The sequence below is a fragment of the Sturnira hondurensis genome, unplaced genomic scaffold (genome assembly GCF_014824575.4).
Source record: "Sturnira hondurensis isolate 20B ecotype Veracruz unplaced genomic scaffold, ASM1482457v3 Scaffold0018728, whole genome shotgun sequence".
In the NCBI taxonomy this organism is placed as follows: domain Eukaryota; kingdom Metazoa; phylum Chordata; class Mammalia; order Chiroptera; family Phyllostomidae; genus Sturnira; species Sturnira hondurensis.
The window spans coordinates 1,492,378-1,516,589 of NW_028091359.1; the positions used below are offsets into that span (position 1 = coordinate 1,492,378).

Sequence of the window (24,212 nt, forward strand, 5' to 3'; positions counted from 1 at the left end):
GGCCTCAAAGTATAATGCAGAGGTATCATAAATTCCTAAAATACGGCCGAATGTCTACCCAAACCGTTAGATTGTGTGGAGGAGTACAGAGATGTGGTGGGGAGCACCTCTCTCACGTAGGGCGTCTGAACAACGGGCAGAAGCTGTGGTGGGATGGGGACTGCGTGCAGTGACCCCATCCTGGACACCCCGCACCACTGGGAGAGACACCGGACATCCCTCCTCACACTGCTCCCAGCTCCGCGGTTCCAGACCCAGCGCTCGTCCCCCGGAGCCAGGAAAGGGACGAGGTGGACCGCTCTCCCTCGTGGTAGCACTTCAACTACTTCTTGTCTTCCCCACCGGAGTCTGTTCTTTTCTAGTAAAAACAAACAGTTCGCCCCATCCGTGCTGTGACAAAGTGGGAGTTCTCCTGCCATCCGGACTGAACAGGGTGGCCCAGGTGGTCTGAGCAGGACTGGCTGCTCCTGTGTCCTCAACACCTGTTTCCCCCACCTCTCGGGGCTTCCGCTCTCTTCTGACCAGCCCACCAACATGCATGCCAAACGTCAACTGCAAAAGGTACCCAAAATGATCACTGGGTACCTGCTACTGACACCAAATGAAGGGATCCTCCCAACCAGAAGCCCAACTACCTGAGTGCTCTGTGGTCTGCTCCCCAAAATGCCAGACACAATCTTTCAGGTAATCTTTCACTCCTGCTTCCTCTGACCCAACCGGTTCTCCTCTGTATCAGTGACTCCGCAGGAGAGAGGAAGGGGTTTGAGAAACGTTTCTATGACCTAAAGGGGGAAATACATTGCTCCAAACTGCAGGCAATTGCCCAGTGCTCCCTGGGGGCCGGGTGGCAGGCAGCAGTGGGGTCTGCTGCGGACCCTGCTGGAACTTGGTCTTTCAGGAGGATGGGTTGTTGGGAAGGCCGTCCCAGGGAGGAGCTCTCACAGGGAGGGTCATTTAGTCAGAATGACAGACACCAATTACGAGAGTAGAAAATGCAGAGTTCCCGAATGAGGCTGAAAGGGCAGCACTTAACTCTCCCTCACTCTCCTCTCAACCTCCCCCAGCAACAAAAATGGATCACAGGCTTCTTTCTTTGAAATCTAATCTCGATTTCATAACAAAAAACAACACACTAGACAAAGAAAATGGATGAAAAGAAAAGAAAGCAACCTTTCCTTACTTAGGGCTTATTTCTTAACAGGATCAAGTTAGCAAAGTAAGGGTGACTCAGAAGTCACCCGTTTACCACTAATTACCTAAATCCAGATACAAGGCAAATCTCCAATCAGACACGGGCTGAACTCTCTCCAGCTCCACAGCAGCCAAGCCGCAGCTTCCCAAATCTGTCACAAGGTGGCAGTACACGACGCAGTTCTGGGCAGACCCAGCACCCAGCTCGGGCTCTCAGCAAACTGCGCCCATAAATTACCTAGTGTGTCTGCTCTCCTCACCTTCCTTCCCACTGCTTGAAGGAGACTCTAGAAGGTCTGTTCCAATTCGCTCTTTTGGTCAGGTCAGAACTAGGTCCTTCAAGCCTCTGCAAATGCTTTTAGCCCCACAGCTTTAAATTACAGATGGTGACATGTGGCCTCTGGCCTGTCCCCTAAAGATCAGACAGACTGAAGATTTATAAATGTTCAAAGAAGCAGGTTCAGTCCCCAAACAAAGGAACTGAAAGGCTGGGGAGAGGAGGGAGAGGGAAGAGGAGTAGAGGTGAGGAGGAAGGAGGAGAGGTAAACTGGTAAGGTTCCCAAGTCAGTTACAAATCCACTCCCCTTGAACAAAGGAAGAAAAATACTCGGAACTTCCATCACCCCAACCCATAGCAAGACTTTCAAATTCTTTTAAAGAAAAATAATTCACCTTGGTGGCTGTGCAGAAAAGACAAAACAAAACAGGGCGGGGTGGGCAGAAGCACTTTAGACCCAGGGGACATCACCTCCTCTCCTGCACATTAATACTCCACGTTCCTGGGATGATTCCCACCTTCACAGTTTGACTGTTTTATAACAGATTTGATGCGAGAGAAGACAAATGGCCTCACGAAGGAAAGACGACAAATCATCTCACCGCTTTTAGCAGGGTTTTCTCTTTATTTTTATTTATTTTTATTCTGTGGCTGCGCTACAGAGCTCTCTGCCTTGCTGGAGATGTTTAATATTAACGTCAAGCCACCGCGATCCTGGCAATAGAGTTGGCCGGGGCTGTGTTTACGGTTTTGTGACTGCTGGCTTCAGGAAGATGAAGCTCCTTGTTCAAACAGCAGCCCCTCTAACGGCTCCTGTTAAAAGCCAGGGGATGCTTCACTGCTTGGACGTGAATCACTTCCTCTGGCCGCACGGAGGTGAGGCTGACACTCAAGTTACATTTGTATCCCTATCAAGGCTGCTGCCCAACGACCTAGGGCCTGGGAGGGGGCACAGCAGACAACACATCTCTCGGCTCCAGTTTAGGGAGTCCAAACACTCAGAAATTAGTGCAGGTACTTACTGTCAGCCCCCAGAGTTCCAGCAAGCCATTTTAGTATTTCTGGTAATAAGTGGGATTTATTTTTCTTAAAAGCCTAGCACCGATCCAAACATAAAAGGAGCAAGTACCCAGCAAACACACACAGGGCAACCACTCTGGGGTGCCACGTCCCAGGCTGAGCCTGGGCCACAGGACCCTGGTGGCAGGCACTTGTAACTGCTGGCCAGCTGTCCCACACTCCTCTCGCTGGGGTGCAAAGGTCTCCTGTTCTCCCTGTTGGTCCTTTTTATCTTCCTCCCGGCCAGGAGCACAGACCTCCTCCCAGGCTCCGTTCTCACCCCCCCTTCTCTGCCAACACCCTGCCCTGGAATCTGACCTGCACTCTCAGCTCCAACATCCCGGTGCCATGGACAGAGCTCCCTCCTCCTCACCTAGACACTGCATCCTACCCCCTGGCCCTGCAAGGCTAATCAGTCACCTCCACCAGCATTTCTGTTAATAATGGTGCAAGTTCTTTGTTATTCGTGTCTCACACTTAACTGTTTAATGCCAGGAAGCTATCAACAGAGTTACAGGAATCAATACTACATTTTCTCATTAAAAAATAAAATCCACCCAGAGATAGGGCTCTTGTTTAGACAGTTTACTTATATTAATTGATCAAATGCAAATTGATGCCCTTCATCTGTCAGTCTTTGTGGTTTTTAACAGACTGTTCAAAGAACTCGCTCTTCTCCTCTGTGAATCCGAGGGCAATTTGGAAGAAGGGAAGATCTGACCCAGACACCTGCTAGGTAAACTTCTCCGGGCAAGTTTACTGTCCAGGATTCAGCTGCTCGGTCATCTCTCCCGGACTCTGTGCACCAACTAGTCACTGAAGTCAGCAAGTGGACGACCTCAGCCAGTTACATGACTGGCTTTGAAAAGCCTGCCTGCTCGGTGCAACACGAGTGGTCTGAGTTTCTGCCCCTGTGAGCTGGTGAATCTGCTGTGCTGCACGGCGGCGCCTCCCCTGCAGGACAGAGGTGGGTGGGGAGGCGGGCTGCTGCCAAGCGCGTGTACGAGAAAATGTGTATTGATTTCTTCTTTCTTATAAAGGAGCACAAAGCACTGAAGAACAATTGCTCATCTCTGCAGCATTTCACATTCCTCACGAGACAAAAGGCCCAACCCCCAGCAGCCTCTGAGAAGCTGAAAGGGGAACCGCACAGAGCAGGGTCTCCTGGGTGTCAGCGGCCACCACGCCACCCAGCTCCACTGCTGGGACTCCGAACACCCCAGGCCACAAACGCTTCCTCTGCCTCTGATCAAGTAATTTCCCTCAATTTCCCTCTCTGGGCTGATGTTTCCTCATCTATATTGGAGAAGAAAGAGCTTTCAGTCCTATTTACCTTTAAGTGGAGGTGCCCAGAGGGTAAAAGAGTTAATGTTTATAAAGTGTTCTGCTCCCCAGAGGGAGACAATGGATAAAACACAAGGTGTGGTTATGGCTCATTCAAGACCTCATTTCCAGGGTAGTTATAACACTTCCTTTTACAAATGCTGGCTTCCCAGCTCCTCAAACGCAAAGTACAATGAGGCAGCACCCTTTATCTGAATACCCTTTTTTGGTTTGACACTTAATACCAACACTAAAAATAACAAAAGGTAACCAGGGACTATTATGCCTCGTTAATGCACACAGAGAATCCATTCCAGGGCTGGTTTCTTCTTAAACCGAACAAATCCTGAAGGCAGTCCAAAACACAGAGGCCTGTCTGCAGGCTCCACATTTCCACCAAAAACTTGTGGGAGGACAAGAAACCAAACAGCATAAATATCACAGCCAGGACGGGCAGGGGAACCTATGCTATAACAACAAGGTTTATGGTGTACACTCTCCGAAGTGGTAGAAATACAAGAGTGTTCGCGAAAGGTCTTTTCCCAGAGTTTCATACCAAGTAAAAATCACTTCAAAACTCTCTAGGTAAAGGGTTGGGAGCGTGAAATCCCAAATCTGGACTCTTCATTTCTGGGGCCTTCCCAAGACGGTCACGAGTGAAAAAACATGGAACCGGTACTCACGGAGTGTGATACCCTCGTGTGGGGACATCAGCCACAAATAATTAGGACACAGCCTGGTGGCAAATGTGGCACAAGATGTGGACATGTACAAAGCGAGCGCGACAGGAGCAGAGGAGAGTATATTACAGGAGCTAGAATTCGGAGAGTTTTCAGTTAAAGACGCAAGAAACCATTGTCCATCCATCTTACAGGACTGTTTGTAAAAATAATCCTACCAGCAAACTGTGAATAGACTAAAAGGCTGACAACCTTCGCAGACATTTCAGACAGAAGACCTACGGCCAACTTTTTTAGGTTTGTGCAAAAACATGTATTTTATTCATTTCAATGATTATCCGTACAGATTAATTTAAAACTGTCCCTCTCAGAAACAAACAAAAAATTTAAAAGAACACTTCATTCTCAAGAATCTAATGAGCAAGAAGCTCTATTTTCCCTTTATAGGGAGGAAAACTAAGGCCCATGGAGAAGACCTCATCAGGGCCATACAGCACTCAAGGGCCAGTGTGTACTAAGCTCCCAACCAGCTCTCTAGCTAAGGGAAGGCTGTCAACAACTGTGAACAGACCTTAAATAAAGCATTTTACAAGTAATACCTGTGCTACAAACTGCTATAGAATAAGGCAGGATATGACTGAATGATAATACAGGCTACCTCCTTTTATTGCACACTTCACAGATGTTGTGCTTTTACCCCCAAAGGCCAGACTATCCACGAGCACAGTGACTACGGCCCTTGCTTTACTGGGGTGCTCTGGAACCACCCCACAGGGCCTTTGGGGTACGCCTGTGTGTCAACCTGAATATGTGAGCATAAAACCACGATACCAAATACAAGATTGCAGTAAACATGCATACTACTTTGACTTATAAATTAAGCATTCTTAGTAAGAAAAAAAACTAATGGATGCTTTTGTGAACTGTAGAAAATGCTATTAGAGAGAAACAAATAAAACAGAGGTTCAAGGAGGAAAAAGCCCGTCACTCAGTGGGAGGTGGGGAGTCCTAAAAGCCTCCCAAGAAAGGCTGGGGTTGGCCAAGGACTCTGACCACGGCAGCAGGAGAGACTGGGGCTGGGGGGGGGGGGGGGGTCGGAGGCCGCTCCAGGTCAAGTGAGCAGATGAGAGACACAAGTGGGTGGAGTGTGCTCTGGAGATTGCACAAAGGGGGTGCTCCCTGAAATAGGTGATGGAGAGAGAAAGGGAGCAAGGGCACTTTGCACTGCAGGCCTCAAGTGGCAGGTTCAAGAGTATGGCTTTTATACTACAGAGAGCGAAGAGCAACTTGCTTTAAGTGATAGTTCAGGAAGGCGTAATGTGGCAAGGACACAGAGAACCGATTAGGTCAGGCTGCTGGTGAAGAAAGAAGCTGTTAGTGCAACAGTCTACATGGGAAGTAAAACTAATCTGGACTCACAAAGAGACCGTGGAAACGCATAGTGGAGGCCACCAAGCAACACCTACATTGAAATAAAGTTCCAAGCAGACAAAAAGTAAGAAAAGAAATCAGACAAACTCTGAGAAAACACAGGTGAACAACTGGCCCTGGGGTGCAGGAGGGCTGTCCAAGCACAAAAGCAGCGAGAAGCACCCAAAGGGAAGGTTTCACATATTCGATTACATAAAAAGGAAAAGTTACATATGACCGCTGAAAATCATCAACAACAGGCAAGCCAAATGGAAAATCTACAAAAGTATGAAATATGGTATACAACCATAATATACAGAATTTATACAAACTGCAAGGAAAAATGAAAACTCAAAGAGAAAAATGGGTAAAGGATAAAAACAGAAATACAAATAATTAATAAACATACAGACTCCTAAAGTTTACTGTTGAACAAGAAAATAAACATTAGGCACCTAATCCAGTGCCTGGCACAGGCTAGGTACCCAGTGAGGTATCATTTGTCATGAGCTCCTAAACCGGCTCTCCACATCAGCCCTCTGCTAAACCGCAGAGACGAGACCTCGGCTCGGGGAGGGCGGATGGGGTATGGGAAACAGCGCCCATGACCAAGAAGCAGTAGAAAGTTATGTCTTCGACTGGGGGTTTACCCTTCTGAGAACCTATTCTAAAGATACAAGCAAAACTTGGAACACGGATTTCTATACAAATATGTTCATTGCAGCACTAATTAAAGAAAAAGAAAAATAATCAGAAACAACTTAAATGTCCAATAATAAATATTCCATCATTAAATATTGCATAGTTACTAAAATGTCTTTAAAAATACTTAATGTCATTAAAGTCTTATACATTTAACTGAACATCTTATTCAGTTAACTGAAATAAAGGATTCAAACATATATGTATATATGTTTATAAAATATATACTCAAAAAAATTCTGCAAGAAAACATGAAAATATTAATAATGCTCAACTCTCAATAGCAGAAAAAAGATGAATTTTTCTTTGTTCTTTCTGTATTTTCCAAATTTTCTTCCATAAGCACATACTATGTTTATTGCAGGAGAAAAATTTATTTTTTCTACAGAAAGTAGGTAACAAGTACCTAAGTACGGCAGAGGTAGAACTATAACAGCAAACTGATCCTGGCTGGTATGGCTCAGAGGATTGAGTGCTGGCCTGTGAACCAAAGGGTCACTGGTTTGACTCCCAGTCAGCGCACGCGCCTGGATTGTGGGCCTGGCCTCTGTAGGGGGCCTGCAAGAAGCAACCACACATTGATGTTTTTCTCGCTCTCTTTCTTCCTCCCTTCCCCTCTCTAAAAATAAAGAAATAAAATCTGTTTTAAAAAAAGAGCAAATGGACAGAATCAGATGTCAAAGCTGATTATACAGTTTGGGGTCTTTCTAGTCAGAAGAACAGTGTGCCCACAAGAGCAGGTCTGGAAATTCGGTGACTGACACCAACAGTTGAATGACTTCCGAGGCAAAGTCTTCCAGTATAAAAAGCATCTCTGTTAGAAAAGGAAAGATCATTTTAGTCCAAACAAGTTGTCCCGTTTCTTTTTCCCAAACAAGTTTTTAGTTGAGAGACAGGCTCTGTGTATGTGAACTAGGGGCGGGAAGCAGCGGCACCCCCTTGGCACATCGCCCCCATGTATTTCTAAAAGCTTGTTGGTTTTCTGGAGACGGGGGCAGGGGTTACAGGCCACGCTCCTAGGTGCATATACTATACAAGCTCCACTACATACTGGCTGTTTAACTTGGGTACATTACTTATTTACTTATTAGTATTCTTATCATAAAATGCAGCCCTGACCTGTGTGGCTCAGTGGCTTAAGTGCCTGCTTACGAACCAAAAGGTTGCTGGTTTGATTCCCAGTCAGAGCACATATCTGGGCTGGGGGCCATGTGAGAGGCAACCATCTGATGTTTCTCTCCTTGTCTTTCTCCCTCCCTTTCCTTCTAAAAATAAAATAAATAAAATCTTTGAAAAATGCAGACAAAATAAAATACTTTAGTGGTTTTTATAAGGACTCAATGAAATTGTATACGAAGGACTTGGTACAGCATCTGGCAAGTAGTAAATGCTCAATAAGTGGAATGTGATATTATTCTATGTCATTTCACTGCCAATCAGAAGCAGAGTAGCAGGCTCAGGGTGGATAAATCGGAGCAAAGGATGGATGCACTTAAAAACAGAGATGGTGTACGTATCTTGCAATCCGACGTTGGCTCAGTGATCACAGTGGGAAATGCATTAAGGATGGATGTATGTCTTGTCTAAATTAACAGAAAAGGGTTTGGCTATTGCCTACCCACCAGCAAGTTACCCAGTTGTGATTCATGTAATAGCTGTAAGATATTATATTTTAAAAGTCAATAATAATAAAATACAAAAACTTAAGAACAGAAGTCTTTAGGAGAAACATTTACACTCACTTTAAAGAATGTGAAATATCCCTTTGGGGGGATAAATAGGATTCATAATCCGCTGAGGAAATGAAGGGCTGCAGAAATTTGACTGCAGAAATGAGAACAACAGTCAAGAAGCCCCATTTTGAGGAAAGACTAATCTGTTCAGCATTTACAATCTCCTTCCAGAAGATGTGCTTTTATCGCTCTGCATCCTGCTTGGAACCAAGACTTCAATTTGAGAATGCAAATTCTCTAGAACTGTATAAGATTGAACAGCAGTGAATCAGGAAGAATAGAGGAAACAAGAGCGGTATTTTCTTTTCAACCCAGTTTTGGAAACCCTGGCCCAGGGCTCAGGTTCAAACTTGAGAGTGCTTTCTTCGTCCTTCCCGACATTACAGAGGAGGCAGGCCCCAGGCCTCCCACCCCCGTGCTGGACGCCATCTTTAATGATGATATATGGGGGCCTTCCCCTCAGCACTGCTGGCGGCAGGCGCAGGGGGGCGCGGGGGCGTCAAATATGTGATGCCGCCTGCCTGAGCATCGACAAGCGAATTACAAACTGTGTCAATCCGAGGTGATGCAGAGCTGTAATCCTCTCTAACGAGAGATCAGCTCACTGTTGTGAGTTATGTTCACGCTGTAATCTGATAAGGAGAGAGGGAACTGCTAATAACAGAGTAACGGGAGCCTTTAATGACGCTGGTAAAAGGCAGCACCAGTGAAAATACTGCTCTTGTTCACGCCGATTAGATCAATGTTGCATATTTGCCCGGACTTGTTTCACCTGTCAGAATAACCTGTGTCTTTTTAGGAGATAAGAGCTTCAGAGAAAACATCTATATCTTAACCATTCCTGCTTGCAAGTTTTCACCCAATGGAAAGTGCTCTGTGGGAGGTATCTCTGGGGCTATTAGCTGATGTACTCTCAAATGCTGAACAAACTCCCCCAGAATATTTCAGCATGATCCCTCGCCTATTTCTCTTACATAAAGGGACACAGTCGGCAAGGGGGAATCAAAAATGGTCTAAGAAACCTCTGGGTTCCCCAGCAGGGGAAAAGGCACCGCCAGGAGAGTGGGAGAATGTCCCCACATTTAGGGTACAGACCCTTACACAAAAATGGCCAGCCTGTAGCAATTCCATCACACCAAGGCGCCCAAGAACAGTGGGGCAGTGATGTCGACAAAGCACCCGACAAGGCTGGGCTGCTCTTGCACATTTCTCTTCTGAAACTCCAGATGTAAAACAATAAGGTATTTGGTGCTTAGTTATCATTAAAGGATCCTCTCCAGGTTCTTTTTTTTTCTTTTAAATGCCAGCAGCTTTATAAAAGGAGTGGGAGAAGGGTTTTTCATTTGGGACGAGAAGATAGGGGATCAACATAGGAATTCTCGCTGTTCCTTTTGAGAATTTCTTTGAGGAATGGATATAAAACGCTAACACTGCCGTCATCTCTGTAAACGAGGGGAGAAACGCCTCTTAGGAGAACATAACACCTGCACTTTTCAGGAACAGCACCAAACCAGGCCCTCTCTGAAGGAGCAGTCGCCGAGGCAAACACTCTCCTCGGGGCACATCAAGCTGGCTGTTGCCACTCAGACCTGGTCCGTGCAGACGGCAAGCCCCACACGCCAGCAAAGCAAGCCGCTCGCAGGGTCCCCGCTCCCAGCTCTGAGGCAGTGGCCCGTTGTGAGGGCCACATCACGACCTGCTGGGAGGTCTTCCTCAGAATCTGCTGCTCCTACCTGCCACGCCAGCATTTTACTATCCGACCTCCATCAATGCAACAGATGAGAAAGAATTAACTTCTTCACACGTCTGCCTCAGAGGGCTTTCAACAATAGACAAAAACCAGATGATTTTTCCCATAACCTCCAAGTTCTTCCTTGTGTTAGAACTATTAACAAGAGATCATGTGAATCTGAATACTCCCTCTCGTGCAACGGCACTCTAGCGGGTTCACACCTCGTGAAGTAAGCTGCTTCTGAAATGCCCTTGGTGAGCTCCGGGCCCTTCTCTGGTCAGCGCAGGGGCAGCAGCCCTGTACACCCTGCAAGTGTGTGCACCCTGACCTGTCCCTGGTGAGAACACAGTGCTTAGAGGGATCCCCTGCCAAGGAGACAGCAGGCCTTTCTCCCCCTGAGCCCACCAGTAACTGTTTCTACAACACCATGTGGGATTTGGGCCTCTTGGCTAAGGTGGCTCTGACGGACAAACAGCAGCTGCTCTGGGAGCTGAGCTGTCCCTTGCCAAGGGTCCCCAAGGGGTTAGCAAAGCCAGTGGTCACATTTAGGCTCACGGTAATACCCCCCCTGCGTGCAAACACGTGGTACATGGGCAAAGCAGGATTTCTTTCTTCTCTCAGTAATGGGAACGTGCATCAAGCCTGCAACACATACCAATGGCCCCCCTTGCAATGGAGTAAAGCTCTGCTGGATCGGCACCTAAAAGGGCCAGGGATTATGTGAAACTTTAACAGAGGAGACCTGAAGGCACAGAGAGGCGTTTAAAGCAATATCCAGCATTTATCTAAAGTGCAGAGCCCCCAAAGGAGGCTGCTGTTCAAATATGGTAACATAGGTAACACAGTAGCAAAATGAGCTACTTCACATCTTTTAAAGTTTAAAAATGATATTACTAATACTACTACTATTAATAGATGGCTTGAAGAGAAAAACTCCTAGTATAAGAAAAGCATATCCATCAGCATAAATTGACTATATAGATAACAGCACACAGACCCCATGACCACACCACAGAAGAAAGTGAGGTGCCACTACCCTTTTCAAGATCCTTTTAAAGACAGGACTTCTTCCTCCACTAACGGTATGTTAACCCTGTGTGAAAGAGTACGGATCTCTCCTTTTCTCTCTTAACAAGAGCTATGTTCCCAGTTTCAATTCAAACTGACCAACTGTAAATTTTTTTAGCTGAAACTGGACAAGAGATATGGAGGATTCAAGGACAAGTAACAGCACTTGGGTCCCCCCCACAAAAACCAACCAACCAACCAACCAAACACTTGATATTAATCCAATTTATACACAAGTGGGAAACAATGAACTGGAACTAAGGAACAACTACAGAAAAGAGAAGGGCCTCGCTCACCAGACGGGGTACGGTGGGAAACATAACTGCAGCTGCCTCTGACAATAAGAAATCAAAAGAGCTGGAAACTTTGTTATGTGTATTTTACCATCATTTATACTCTGGTTTCTCCTCAGATCATATAAATTTTCCCCTTTCAAAAAGTGGGAAAGAGGTGAGGTGGGAAGAGAAGCTAGTCAGAGGGTCCACAGAGAAGAAACCATAAAGGAGAGAGAGGCCTTTAAATTTATATATTTCAACAGAGAAATATTGAGGACCTTCCTAACTCCTCTCCATATTATACATATATACTTTTCAAAACTGAAAATGTCCCTTTCTTCCTGCTGACAAAAAGTAATCCACTTCTTATCACTTATTATAAAAAATTTTTTTAACAGTACAGAAATACATAGAATGAAAAGTAAAATATGCCTTGGACTCCACCCCAGCCAGCAATCAACATGGGAGGAGTTTGGTGCACTGCTTCAGAGCTTGTTATTTTTAATAACAACTAATATAAGTGTATTCTCATGGCAAAAGGTCAAAGCAAAATAAAAGTATAAAAAAACAAAACGTCACCCTGGCTGGTGTAGCTCAGTGAGTTGAGCACTGGCCTGTGAACCAAAGGGTTGCCAGTTCAATTCCCAGTCAGGGCACATGGCTGGGTTGCAGGCCAGGTCTCCAGTTGGGGGGTGTGGGAGAGGCAACCTACACTGTGATGTTTCTCTCTCTCTATATCTCCTTCCCTTTCCCTCTGTCTAGAAAATAAATAAATAGAACCTTAAAAAAAAACTAAAAATGTTACAAGTCCCCCTTCACCCCTTTCCTCATCCCATTCTCCTCTCCATAGGTACACATTTTAAATATTGTGACATACAGTCTTTCCAGAAGTTTTCTATAACACAGACATAGATGCGTGTACCTATGTTATGTGTATTTTTATTGTAATTTTTATTGTAAAAGCAAAGTGGATCACATTACAAGCACAGCTTCTTTTTCCAGTTAACAAAATAACCTGGGGATCATTTCAAACAGTGTATTTTTTAAAGGTGCTACTTTTCCCCCCATCACATAACTATTTTTTTAAAATATTTTATTTATTTATCTTTAGAGGGGAAAGGAAGGAGAGAGGAAGGAAACATCAATGTATGGTTGCTTCTCGTGCATCCCCTGCTGGGAACTGGCCCCTGCTGGAAACTGGCCTGCAACCCAAGCATGTGCCCTTACTGGGAATCGAACCGCGATCGTCTGGATCGCAAGCCCACGCTCAATCCACTGAGCTACACCAGCCAGGGCTCCTATCACATAACTATTTATTCAAATAATTTGAATAATAGAAATAGTATTCGGTAGCCTACTTTTTCCCCTTAACATTATATTAATACATACAATCTACTTCATCCTTTAACAGCTGCTTATAATTTCACTGAATGATTTTCTATGATTAACTAGTTCCCTACTGGTGGTCATGATTGGTTCTTATTTCCCCCATTATAAACAATGTTGTAATAAAGACCCTAGATACAAATATATTTGCCAACTTGCTATTTCTTTAGGTCCATTTCTAAAAGTAGATTATTCTGGGTCAACAGATACATACATTTAAAAATTTGAAGCACAGTGCCCAATAACCCTCCAAAATGATTTTGCCAATTGTATTCCAAGTAACAGTATATGAAAGTACATGTTTTTTCCCACTATCCAAACTGAGGATTACTACCTTTTAGTGTCTTCCAATAAGGGGAAAAATGAAACCTCATTACTTTAATTTTCAATTCTTGTATTAATGAGGTTGACAGTCTTTGTTTTCAGCCATTTGAGATTTTTCTTTCATAGTTTCTGAGTCTGTTAGCTGACATATGTTGCCCATTATTTCTATTGGGATATTCTTTAAGAATAAGAACTCTTTACAACAGTGACATCACATAGAAAGAAATATGTCAGCCCTGACTGGTGTGGCTCAGTGGACTGAGCGCCAGCCTGCAAACCAAAGGGCCTCCGGTTGATTCCCAGGCAGGGCACATGCCTGGGATGCAGGCCAGACCCCCCGCGGGGAGTGCATGAGAGGTAGCCACACATTAATTTTTCTCTCCCTCTCTTTTCTCCTTCCCTTCCCCTCTCTAAAAGTAAATAAATAAAATCTTTGAAAAATATATGTCATGTGTTCAACTTCTCTCCAGTCTGTCATTCACTTACAACTTTGCTGTCTTTTCCAATGTGACTTTTTGGGCCTATTAATATTTTCCATTATGGTTTCTGGCCTTGGTACCATACTTGCAAATTCCTTCTCTGCCCTGAAATCATAACAAAATTCTCCATTCATACATGCACACCAAGAATGGCACATCTGTAAGTTAAACAAACCAGAGCTAGTCGCTTGAGGAAAAGTAGCATGCACTGGTATTAATATTCTAACGATTTTGAAATTTTTCCATTCCTCAATGATATCTGTGTTTTATAAAGTGGAACAGAAAATTGTATAGTACTAGGTTATTTCCAGTTATGGAATTACTTAAAGAAAAACAAAACAGGCCCAGCTACAACTGCCTCCTTCTTACCTAAGGTGAAGTGACAATACCTACTGGCCCGGGACGTGCACACTAGAAGCAGAAAAAACTAACACCTAGTTCCTCTGCCCATGGTTAATCCAGCATAAGCGGACCAAGAAGCATGAGCAACAATGTGGATGTAGGCCTCTGTATCTAAGGAAACACAAAGAGAATTGAGTGCACTGTGGTAAAAACAAACATTTAATTCTCCAAGTACAAGACTTTTACTAACTTCCTTGTTAAACAGCTAAACCAGCTAGAGAACGATGTTGATAATTAGCTACCGAGCCACAACGGTCAGCCTTTTCTCACGCTGAATGCCACAAGGACCATTACCCAACGAATGCATTCCCAATCCTTCCCCCTGGCCTGTTCTGCCTGAAGTGGCCACAGAACATAGTTCTGACCAATACGATGTAAGAAGTTTGTTGGAGGGGATTCTGAGAACTTCTTTACTTTTACAATAAAAGACAGCAGACATGGCTGACACCAGCCACTCCTTCCCCCTTCTTCCTGCCTCGAATGCAGGTTGGGATGGCAGCAGCTGTGGCAACCACCTTGGGACCACAGGAAAAGACCAAGAGATGCAACACTGAGAAGACAAAACCACTGCCTATAATCATCCACCACCCCTAGAATTATTCTGTCAAAAACATCACCTCCCATTTGCTTTTGCCTCTGCAGTCAGGCTTTGTGTCTCATACAGACCAAGTCCAACATAACCCTAAATAATACAGTAATTTTCAAATAATCTTTATGCCCAGCATATAGCAGAGCCTCAAACTTCATAAGCAAATAAGTAAGATTCTGGAAAACTAAATGTCCCTGGGACATTATTAGGTAAATTTTTTTAAAAATCCCAACTAAGAATGACAAAATGCTGATTTCTAAATAATCTAGTACTATTGTATTCAAAAGATGCCACCAATATTTAAACCAGGTTTCACTTCATGCCTGAGATAATATTAACTGAATGGGCTGGGTTTAGGTTTAAGCATCTATTTATCCTTTCTCGTTGATATAATGTTTCACATCATCTAAGGATGTACTCATTTTACTGTTTTAAAAAACACACTAAGCCCTGGCTGGTGTAGCTCAGTGGACTGAGTGCGGGCCTGCGAACCAGAGGATCGCGGTTCAATTCCCAGTCAGGGCACATGCCTGGGTTGCAGGCCAATTCCCTGCAGGCCAACTCCCAGCAGGGGAGGCACGAAAGGCAACCATACATTCATGTTTCTCTTCTTCTCTCCTTCCCCTCTAAAGATAAATAAATAAAATCTTAAAAAAAATAAAAAAAACACACTAATATAGAAATGAATGGTAGGGGGGGGAACAGCGATACAAAGGCATTCGCTTGCAAAGCGCAAGAGAAAATATGAGGTCACAAAGTTCTGAGGATAAGCATATCCTCATGTCCATGAGCTGTTTTACACTCAGCACTGAACAAGCAAACAAAATTAATACTCGCTGTGCTCACCTAAACTTGCGATCTACTACTTTTCAGGCAAGGCGGCGGGGGGGGGGGGGGGGGGGGGGGGGGGGANGGGGGGGGATGTGATAGAATTTAGTAGCAAACTAAATATATGCAAATAAAAAGGTTAAATACAGTTTTGAGGTATAAAGCTGGCAAAACTCCCAAGTGCCACATTATAACCAATCAGTTCACTTGGTAAAAATTTACGTTTAAAAATGTCACCACAGCATTATTTATAACAATGATAATTAAAACAAGTTTAAACGCCCAATTATTAGTGAAAGGCTAAGTAATTTTAATATTAATTAAAAACTTACATAGTCATTACAAATTTTTGAATATTTTTAATGGCATAATGCTCAGAGCATATAAAATACTGAAGAAAATTCATAACACTGGAATAGAATTTTAATTATATATTACAAAATAAGAACATACAAAAACAGAACTCAATTACTAAAAGAAAATATTCTGAGGTGTTAAAAGTAGTCATTTCTTATGTATGCATACACACACTTCCTAGTTCTGTATGTTGGAAGAACCTAGAAAAAATGATTCCTAGTAATAATGGGCACCCTTAGCACCCAGATTTTGGTTTCTAAATGCCACAGTCAACTAAGAAGAATCAGGGCTACTTGGAGAAGGACTGATTTTGGACCTGGAATATGAAGAGTATAAACTGAGGCTAAAACACCTCTGTCATGCCAGAAAGTAAGGAAGTACTCAAAGAATGACTTGGAACATCTCAAAAGGACACAGGACAGCTTGAAGGGACTTCCATTAATATGGGACAATTTAAAATCAAATAAGAAATGACAGTAACAGAGTACAATTCATTGAATAACACAGGAAAGCACAAGTCCACACTGATATAAATGAATAGTAAATAAGTAAGTAATCTTAAAAAATATTACATTATCGCTTGCCAACTAATAAATGCAAGAAGAATTATTTCTTAAATTGGACATCTCTGAATTATGAGTAAGTTTTTATTTTATCTCAGCTTTATAAAATCAGCATGCACTTCTTTTATAAAAATATTTTTAAAAAACAATCTTCAGCGGCAGCCTGAACAAACACAACCTCACGCCCACCTCCACCGCCATCTCTACAGCTGTTCGAAAAGGACGGAACACGCACCAACCCCCACACATAAATCAAGTGCGAGCGCCGTCCTGACCTGTCAGTCCCAGGTACAAGAAGAGCTCAGGTACTCCACGAGGATGGCTTAAGTTAAAAACAAAACAAAACAGCAAAAGCAAACAAAAACCCACCAGAGGCAGCATTGAGAAGTATGGAAATTTTGTTTTGGTCTTACAGTAATTATGGGAGTGAAGAGATGTGACAAGGACCCTCGCTATGATGCCAATGACAAATGGTTAACTGATAAGAAGAAATGGAGGGGGCGACAGGCTGCAGAACAGGTCAATATCGGGCTGTCATGAAGCTATTTGAGACACATAATTAATCTATTACTCACCTGGCGTCATCATTCATTGTGGTGTGGTCAATAGGTGCCATGAAGCTCAGCAGCTTGCTAAGGACATGAAACCTGAATAAAGCAGGAAACAGGCAGCCACATTAGTAACCATTAAACTAGAAAAGGAAACACAGTCTATCAGCTAACAAACTTGAGAACATATCACAGGAACATTTGGCTCCAGAGTCAAATAGGCAACGGTCATGGGCACATAGCACTTCACCCTGTAGAACCCTTTTCCCTTAACGCTACAGGAGAAAAGCCTGGTACAATGTACGGTGTACAACTGCACACTGCACAATAAACAGCAGTAGTTCAACACAGATCCACTTATATCACAGCCCCCCCAAAAGTAGATACTTTGTACCCTTGAGCAGAAGACAAACCCTTAAACATTACCCCAGGTGAAAGATAATGGGGACCACCCCAATTTCTTCCTCTACATATAATAGTAACCATTTTTCAGCATCATTAAAGCTAGCTGCTGGCAGTCCACAGGCAGTGGCACAACACCACCACCATGACTCACTGGCACTGGTTCCCTGAGTCAGAAAAGGCTTCCAGAATTCCATGTCATTTCTACTCACTAGTTCCACTGGGTCTTTCGGTCTCCCATCTTTAAATGAAGGAGCACAACTGAGTGGGTACATAAGTTTGAGCCCTGGAACTTTAGTTAACATATCATAGAAATTTAAGTCACATCACCTCCATTTCTTGCCAATAGAAAAATAACATTTTGTAAAAAAATATTTTGAGATTCTCTAGCTAAAGGGGCTGAACAAATATATGACCTTATTCAGACCAAATTATGCCAAAGAGAATTCAAAGAAAGTCCCCTTTTCTGTTCATTATAATAGAAGAGGCGGCAGGGCGGTATGCATATTATGAAATTCTTAACCAAAAAATACTGGACAGGTGAAATGCTACACACAAAAACAATATGTGATAAATATTTTCATGTACACTGTGTTTTAACAGTTTCAAAAATATTTTTACACATACCAAGATTTGATTCTCTACTGTATCACCCACAGCTAAGCCTCCCAAATCTTTTTCTTAACAAATGAATTTTACAAGAATAATAGTGACGAGATTTTCTTCATTATAAAGAAACAGAGAAGTATAAATTCATTATAGAAAATTTAGAAAACAAACAACAAAGCACACACAAAATATGCATAACTTCTCCACCTAAAAACAATTGTTAACCGTTTGGTGAGTCCTGTTTGTTCTGCACAGTGACCCCATTACGTGCATGGGACTCTGCCTCCTCTTTTCCACCCAGCATGGTGAGCACCGTCCCCTAACCAATATCTGAAGAGCTGTATATTATTCTAGGAGGAAAATATATAGGGGAATATATTTTCCTATTTTGAACATTTATATTGCTTCCAATTCTTCACTTTTTAAAAAGATTTTACTTATTTATTTTTAGAGGGGAAGGGAGGGAGAAAAAGAGGGAGAGAAACATCAATGTGTGGTTGCCTCTTGCACACCCCACACTGAGGACCAGGCCTGCAACCCAGGCACATGCTCTGACTGGGAATTGAACCGGTGACCTTTTGCCTCACAGTCCAGTGCTCAAGCCACTGAATCACACCAGCCAGGGCCAATTCTTCACTTTTTAAAAAATGCAACAATAAAAATCTCATGCTTGTTTTTTAAAGAGTCTGTTATCTCTTACTTATAAAAATAATAGTCCCTATAAAAAGAATCCAAATACAGGAATGTATGGAGAACTGAAAAGCCCTCTGTAGTCCTATCTCGCAGAAATAATCACTGTTGGTTAAAACTATTAAGTCTGGCCAAAGTATTTTCCATTTATAAGATAAGTATAGACAATATATTTTTCACATAAAATGAGATTGCAAGGTAGTTAATATTCCATATTAAGCTTTTCCCACTGCACCATATGTTATGGTCTACTCTTTCCATAGTTGTAGAATATTCCATTGTGCCAATATATTATCATTTATTGCATTTCTTATTGATGGGCATTTACATAGACTGCACCCCTTTAAAAACCACGTTAAACAGTGAAGTAAAATAGTTATACATAAAGCACTGTATGTTTGTTTACATATTCTACGGGATAAACTGTGAGATGTTAAGTTGCTGAATTGAAAGGCATACCTAGTTAAAATGAAAAAACTGAGTCAAAATGCCCTTCCAAAGGTTATGTTAACATGTGAGAGTAGAAATATTTACCTAACCTTTTCATATAAGTATAAAACATAAATACTGTTAGATAAATTTTAATACCATCAAACATTTGTTTTTGAATGTCTTGGTTTTCAAACAGCTTGGTTCTCAACCAAACTGTTTGTGGAAAAAATGTCTCGGATGTCTCACAGAACTTTGGATCTCAATTCTCCACCTGACAACCCTTTCACGCTGATGCTATATCCAGTCATTGCTCTCTGGGGTGGCAAACTAAGGAGATTCGGTTTTTTAACAAATCGCTTCGTGAACAGCTTTTTGGAATGAATTAAGTTTGAGAACCAAAGTTCCACTGTGTTTTTAGGTTTCACCAAACTTTGGTGTCCGTCTAAAAAATGAATACTCTTCTTGGCTGGGTCCAAAAACAGGTTTAATTCACTTTCTGGACAAAGACTATGAACTAACTATACTCTACAGTTGTGTTAGCCACTGGCCAGCTGTGGCTATTGAGCACCTGAAATGTGGCTTATCTGAACTGAGATGTTCTATAATTTGAAGATACACACCAGATTTTGATGACTTGGGATAGTCAATAATGGAACTATGTTGTTAATAATTTTTAAAATAATAACTCATTAAAATGACATTTTTGATACATTGAGTTAAATGAAACATTAAAATTTTGTTTACCTGCTTTTCAGTTTTTCAATGTGGTTACTAGAACATTAAAAATTACACAGGTAATACATGTTTTTATTGGATGGCATTGCTCTGTGGAATGCCTTACACTGTGATACAATATATTCAATGACTATTAACTACATGAGGAAATAAAGGCAGGCTAAGAAATAATTGGATTTAAAAAAAAGAAATAATTGGATTAAAGACAATTTAGTAATGTGTAAGTAATGCAACGCATTTCATCTAGTCTCAGTTCTGCTGAGGATGAATGCATGTTTTAGTATTAAAACACCTTTTACCAACCACACTAGGAAAAGATGAATGTAATTTTGTTGCAGAACACTAGACAAACACAGTAAGACATCTCGTTACTAAAGATCTGAAAGTTTAATTAATATACATTATAAGTTTTGATTAAATCACAGTGAAATCTACTTACACATATTGCTGTATAAAATAGTGTGCAAAAATCAATAATTATAATTATTCCTAAACATCAAAATATTCTTTTTTAATAAATTATGTTCTAGTGTCCAACGAGCAAGTTGCCATGCCCAGTCTGACCAGCCTGAGGCCACTGACCTACTATCATTTCAACTAATATTCCCACAATGTAATGTTCATTTTACTAAAACATTTCTGGAAAGCTTATCTTCCCAACCTATCACAAAGAGCAGAACCTGCTCGGTGGTGGAACCTAGTATCAGTGATGATAGCCAGTATACTCTGCCAGCTCTTCTTGAGGTCTAATTTAAGGAAGTATTCATAATATTCTCATCTAGCCTGGGCCACTTGGTTTATTCCTCCAGTCTGGAATGCTAATGTAGCCCAGATGCCATTTTGGTGCCTGCAGAGGCCAACTGGTCCTGCCAAGAGAAACAACTCAACAGCCAGAGGTTAGATGCATGAGCTCTGGAATCAGACCAATTAGTTCACATCCCTGTTTGCTACTAACTAGCTCTGTAATGCTGGGTGAGTTACCCCCTTTAACCACTTTACATGAACTAGCACATTTAATCTACATAACCACCTGTGAGATGCGACTTTTACTCCATTCCTTACAGATGAGGAAACTGCAGGACAAAGGTATCAAGTAACCTGCCAAGGCCTCAAGGCCGGTAAGTGGAAGAGACAGATTTCAAACCGAGATAGTTTAGCATCACAGCCTGCACTTGTCTCTGCAGGGCCCAACAGGGAGAGTTTTATAAATGCTAGTCATCACTGCTGCTACTAATAAAGATCATTCTCTGGCCCTGACCACATCCTTCACTTTTATGATCACAAAGAGCCAGGTGAATACGGATGACAAAACTGAAAAACAAAACATGATCTTATTCATTACTTTTCTTTTTACTTTTTATTTTGCAATAATCTTATACTGACAGAAAAGTTGCAAACATAGTACAGATATTCATGTTTAACCTCATCCAACTTCTTCTAAGGTTAAAAATTTACCTAAATATAGTGTACTTATCATACTCAGGACATTAATATCAGTATAATACTATTAACTAAACCATAAATTATAATACTATTTTTAAAGATTTTATTTATTTATTTTTAGAGAGAGGGGAAGGGAGAGAGAAAGAGAAGGAGAGAAACATCAATGTGTGGTGTTTACCTCTTGCATACCTCCCACTGGGGACCTGGCCTGCAACCCAGGCATGTGCCTTAGACTGGGAATGGAACCTGCAACTCTTTGGTTTGTAGGCTGGCACTAATCCACTGAGCCACATCAGCCAGGGCACTTCTTATATTTTAGTATTTAGCCCTATTTAAGTAGAATGTCTATCTCTTACTTGCCTGTTGCCAGAACAAAATTTCAGATGCCTCTGGATTTATGGGTATTTAAAATCTCAGTTACTATTAAAATGCTACAGAAACAGAAGTACAGTCTGGCCACTGTGGCTTAGCTGGATGGAGCATCACCTGTATACCAAAAGGTTGTGGGTTTGATTCCAGGTCAGGGCACATGCCTGGGTTGCGGGTTTGGTCCCCAGTTGGGCACACACAAGAGGCAACCGATCAACATTTCTCTCTCACCTCCATGTTTCTCTCCCTCTCTTTCTCCTTCCCTTCCCCTCTCTCTAAAAATAAACATAAAAACTCTTAAAACTAAAACAGAAACAGAAGTGTATAAATGCAATGACACATACACCTAACCAAAGAGTTTAATGAGGTGTAGTAAATAAATATAAAACAAAAGCAGTTACTATTAAAAGAAAATCTTGAATTTTTTTTTTAATTTTAAGGTGATAAATAACAACTCTGATAAATTTATTTTGATTTGAGAAACAACAGACCTGTAGTTCTCCTAAGTTATTTGTCATGGTCCCCTCCCCAGCCCTCGTCCAGATTTCATAATCTATGTTATATTTGGACTCATGGCCACCTCTCATTACCTGATGAGCATGTTCGTTTTACTGTCGTAATCACCCCACAACATTTTCTGGCTGACTAATGTCTGCAAGGCACTGTAGTAGATAATAAGGTTGGAACTTTAATCTTAAAGGGTAAAGGAGTATGATTCTTGCTCTCAAGGGGCACACAGCTGTAGCTACTTGTCCCAATAGGTTTAAAATTTGTACCAGTACAATATGTAGAGAAGACATTTTTCTTCTCTCAGTTCTTCTGAAGGGCATACATTTCCAACAGTGACCCCAATAGATAAACACAGGCAAAACCAAAGTCACTAACACTTTCAAATGCTTACTATGTACCAGACATTTACACATTATTTTAATCCTCAAACCAAATCTGTAAAGTAGGAATTATTATCTCCACTTAATAAATGAGAAAAGTGAGGCCCAGAGAATAAAAAAAATAATAACAAAATTATATAGCCAGACAGGGCCAGGATTTGAATTCAAGTCTTCTAACTTGAAATCCTGGGCTGCTCCCTCTAGAGAACACACATTGCTTCATAAGCGATAATTTTTAAAGCACTGTATTAGAGGGGGAAAAAACCTGATCTCAAAATTAAAAAACAAGTTTGGCCAATTATAAAGTCCAGGGGTGGTGGGTGTAGAAGAGACAGGCACAAAGAGGCCTGCATGTGAACAAGCTGGAAAATGAACACCAGAGCAGGAGACAGACCCAGTCTGGGAATAGCAGTGGAATAATAACGAAGGTAATAATGGCAACAAATACTTACGTAGTGTTCTCTACGTACTGTTCTAAGAGCTGCACATACACTCACTCTCTTAATCGTCACAGCAACCCTACCAGCCTGTGCTACTATCATCCCTATTTTACAGGTGACGACACTACACAAAGAGTTTAAGGTTCTTGCCCAAAGTAACTACCAGTCAATGTCAAAGCTGGGATTCAGACTGGCAGTCTGGCTCTCGAGCACATGCTCTTAACCACTACACTACGATGAACCTGGAGAAGTATGAAGATTTGAAAATTTCAACAACTGAAAAAAATTAACTTCACAAAGTTTAAGAAAGAGAAGCATTTGCTGATGAGTTTTGTTAAATACTCAAGAAGGTTCATTGAAGTAGTTGTGAAATCTGCTTCTCTGAAGATATTTAAAAATGAGATGGAAAAAAAAAAATGAGATGGATCCGCATTTGTCCGAAGGGAATTTAATGACAAGCAGGCTCTAATAAGGATGTGGGGGATTAGCTACCTGCCTAACACAATGAGTTTAAAATTTTTTTCAACGTGCACCTGAACCACAAGTAGTTTCTGTGATAAGGAGGCTTAGAGTGAATAATATTAAGTAATATATATAGTTACAAAGAAACTAAGTCTGAAAGCATAGAAATGTCGCTTCTATTCTCACACCTTTTTTATCTGCATATTTATAAGACTTCTTAAAGTGATCACAGAGTTGAGAGTTTTCCTACAGACAGAAATTTCTGGGTTTTCTCATCTCATTTAAGCACAATGTTAACATCCTCTGAAATCTTTATATCTTTTTAGCATACTGTGCACACATACAGCACCACAAAAGTGAACCGATATACTCCCATTCTAAATAAGACTCCGAAATAAAGTTTTTATACTGTTATATAGAAACCACTTTTTAAAATTTTTTTAAGATTTATTCATTTATTTTTAGAGAGTGGGAAAGGAAGGAAAAAGAGAGGGAGAAAAACATCAGTGTGTGGTTGCCTCACACTCACCCCCTACTGGGAACCTGGCCAGCAACCCAGGCATGTGCCCTGACCAGGTTCGCAGGTTGGCACTCAATCCGCTGAGCCACACCAGCCAGGACTATAGAAATCACTTTTTAAAGCTAAGACACTTTCAACTATCTTGTCTTGTTTACTTATTATTTCTCTTCCAGAGAAATGCAATGTAAATAACCTACCCATTTACAACAGTGGAACAACAACAACAACAAAACACAAACCCTAAAAGCATATTCCCATTTTACGGTAAGAAAAACTGGGTCACAAAAGTCTCAA

The 24,212-nt window shown here is 41.8% G+C and overlaps 1 protein-coding gene across 2 annotated transcripts in view; it reads right to left on the reverse strand.

Moving 5' to 3' along the window:
- AATF (apoptosis antagonizing transcription factor) overlaps positions 1-24,212 on the reverse strand; it is a 103,625-nt gene that overhangs the window by 6,693 nt on the left and 72,720 nt on the right. Inside the window, exons 11-12 of one of the 2 annotated variants that reach the window (XM_037069819.1) lie at positions 16,954-17,025; positions 2,099-3,823 (exon numbers count right to left, since the gene is read on the reverse strand). In XM_037069819.1, the coding sequence (XP_036925714.1) occupies positions 3,820-3,823; positions 16,954-17,025 (76 nt within the window). In that variant the 3' untranslated portion in view covers positions 2,099-3,819. Of the gene's footprint in view, positions 1-2,098; positions 3,824-16,953; positions 17,026-24,212 lie in introns of those variants that run through there. The other variant, XM_037069818.1, reaches the window with a different exon arrangement.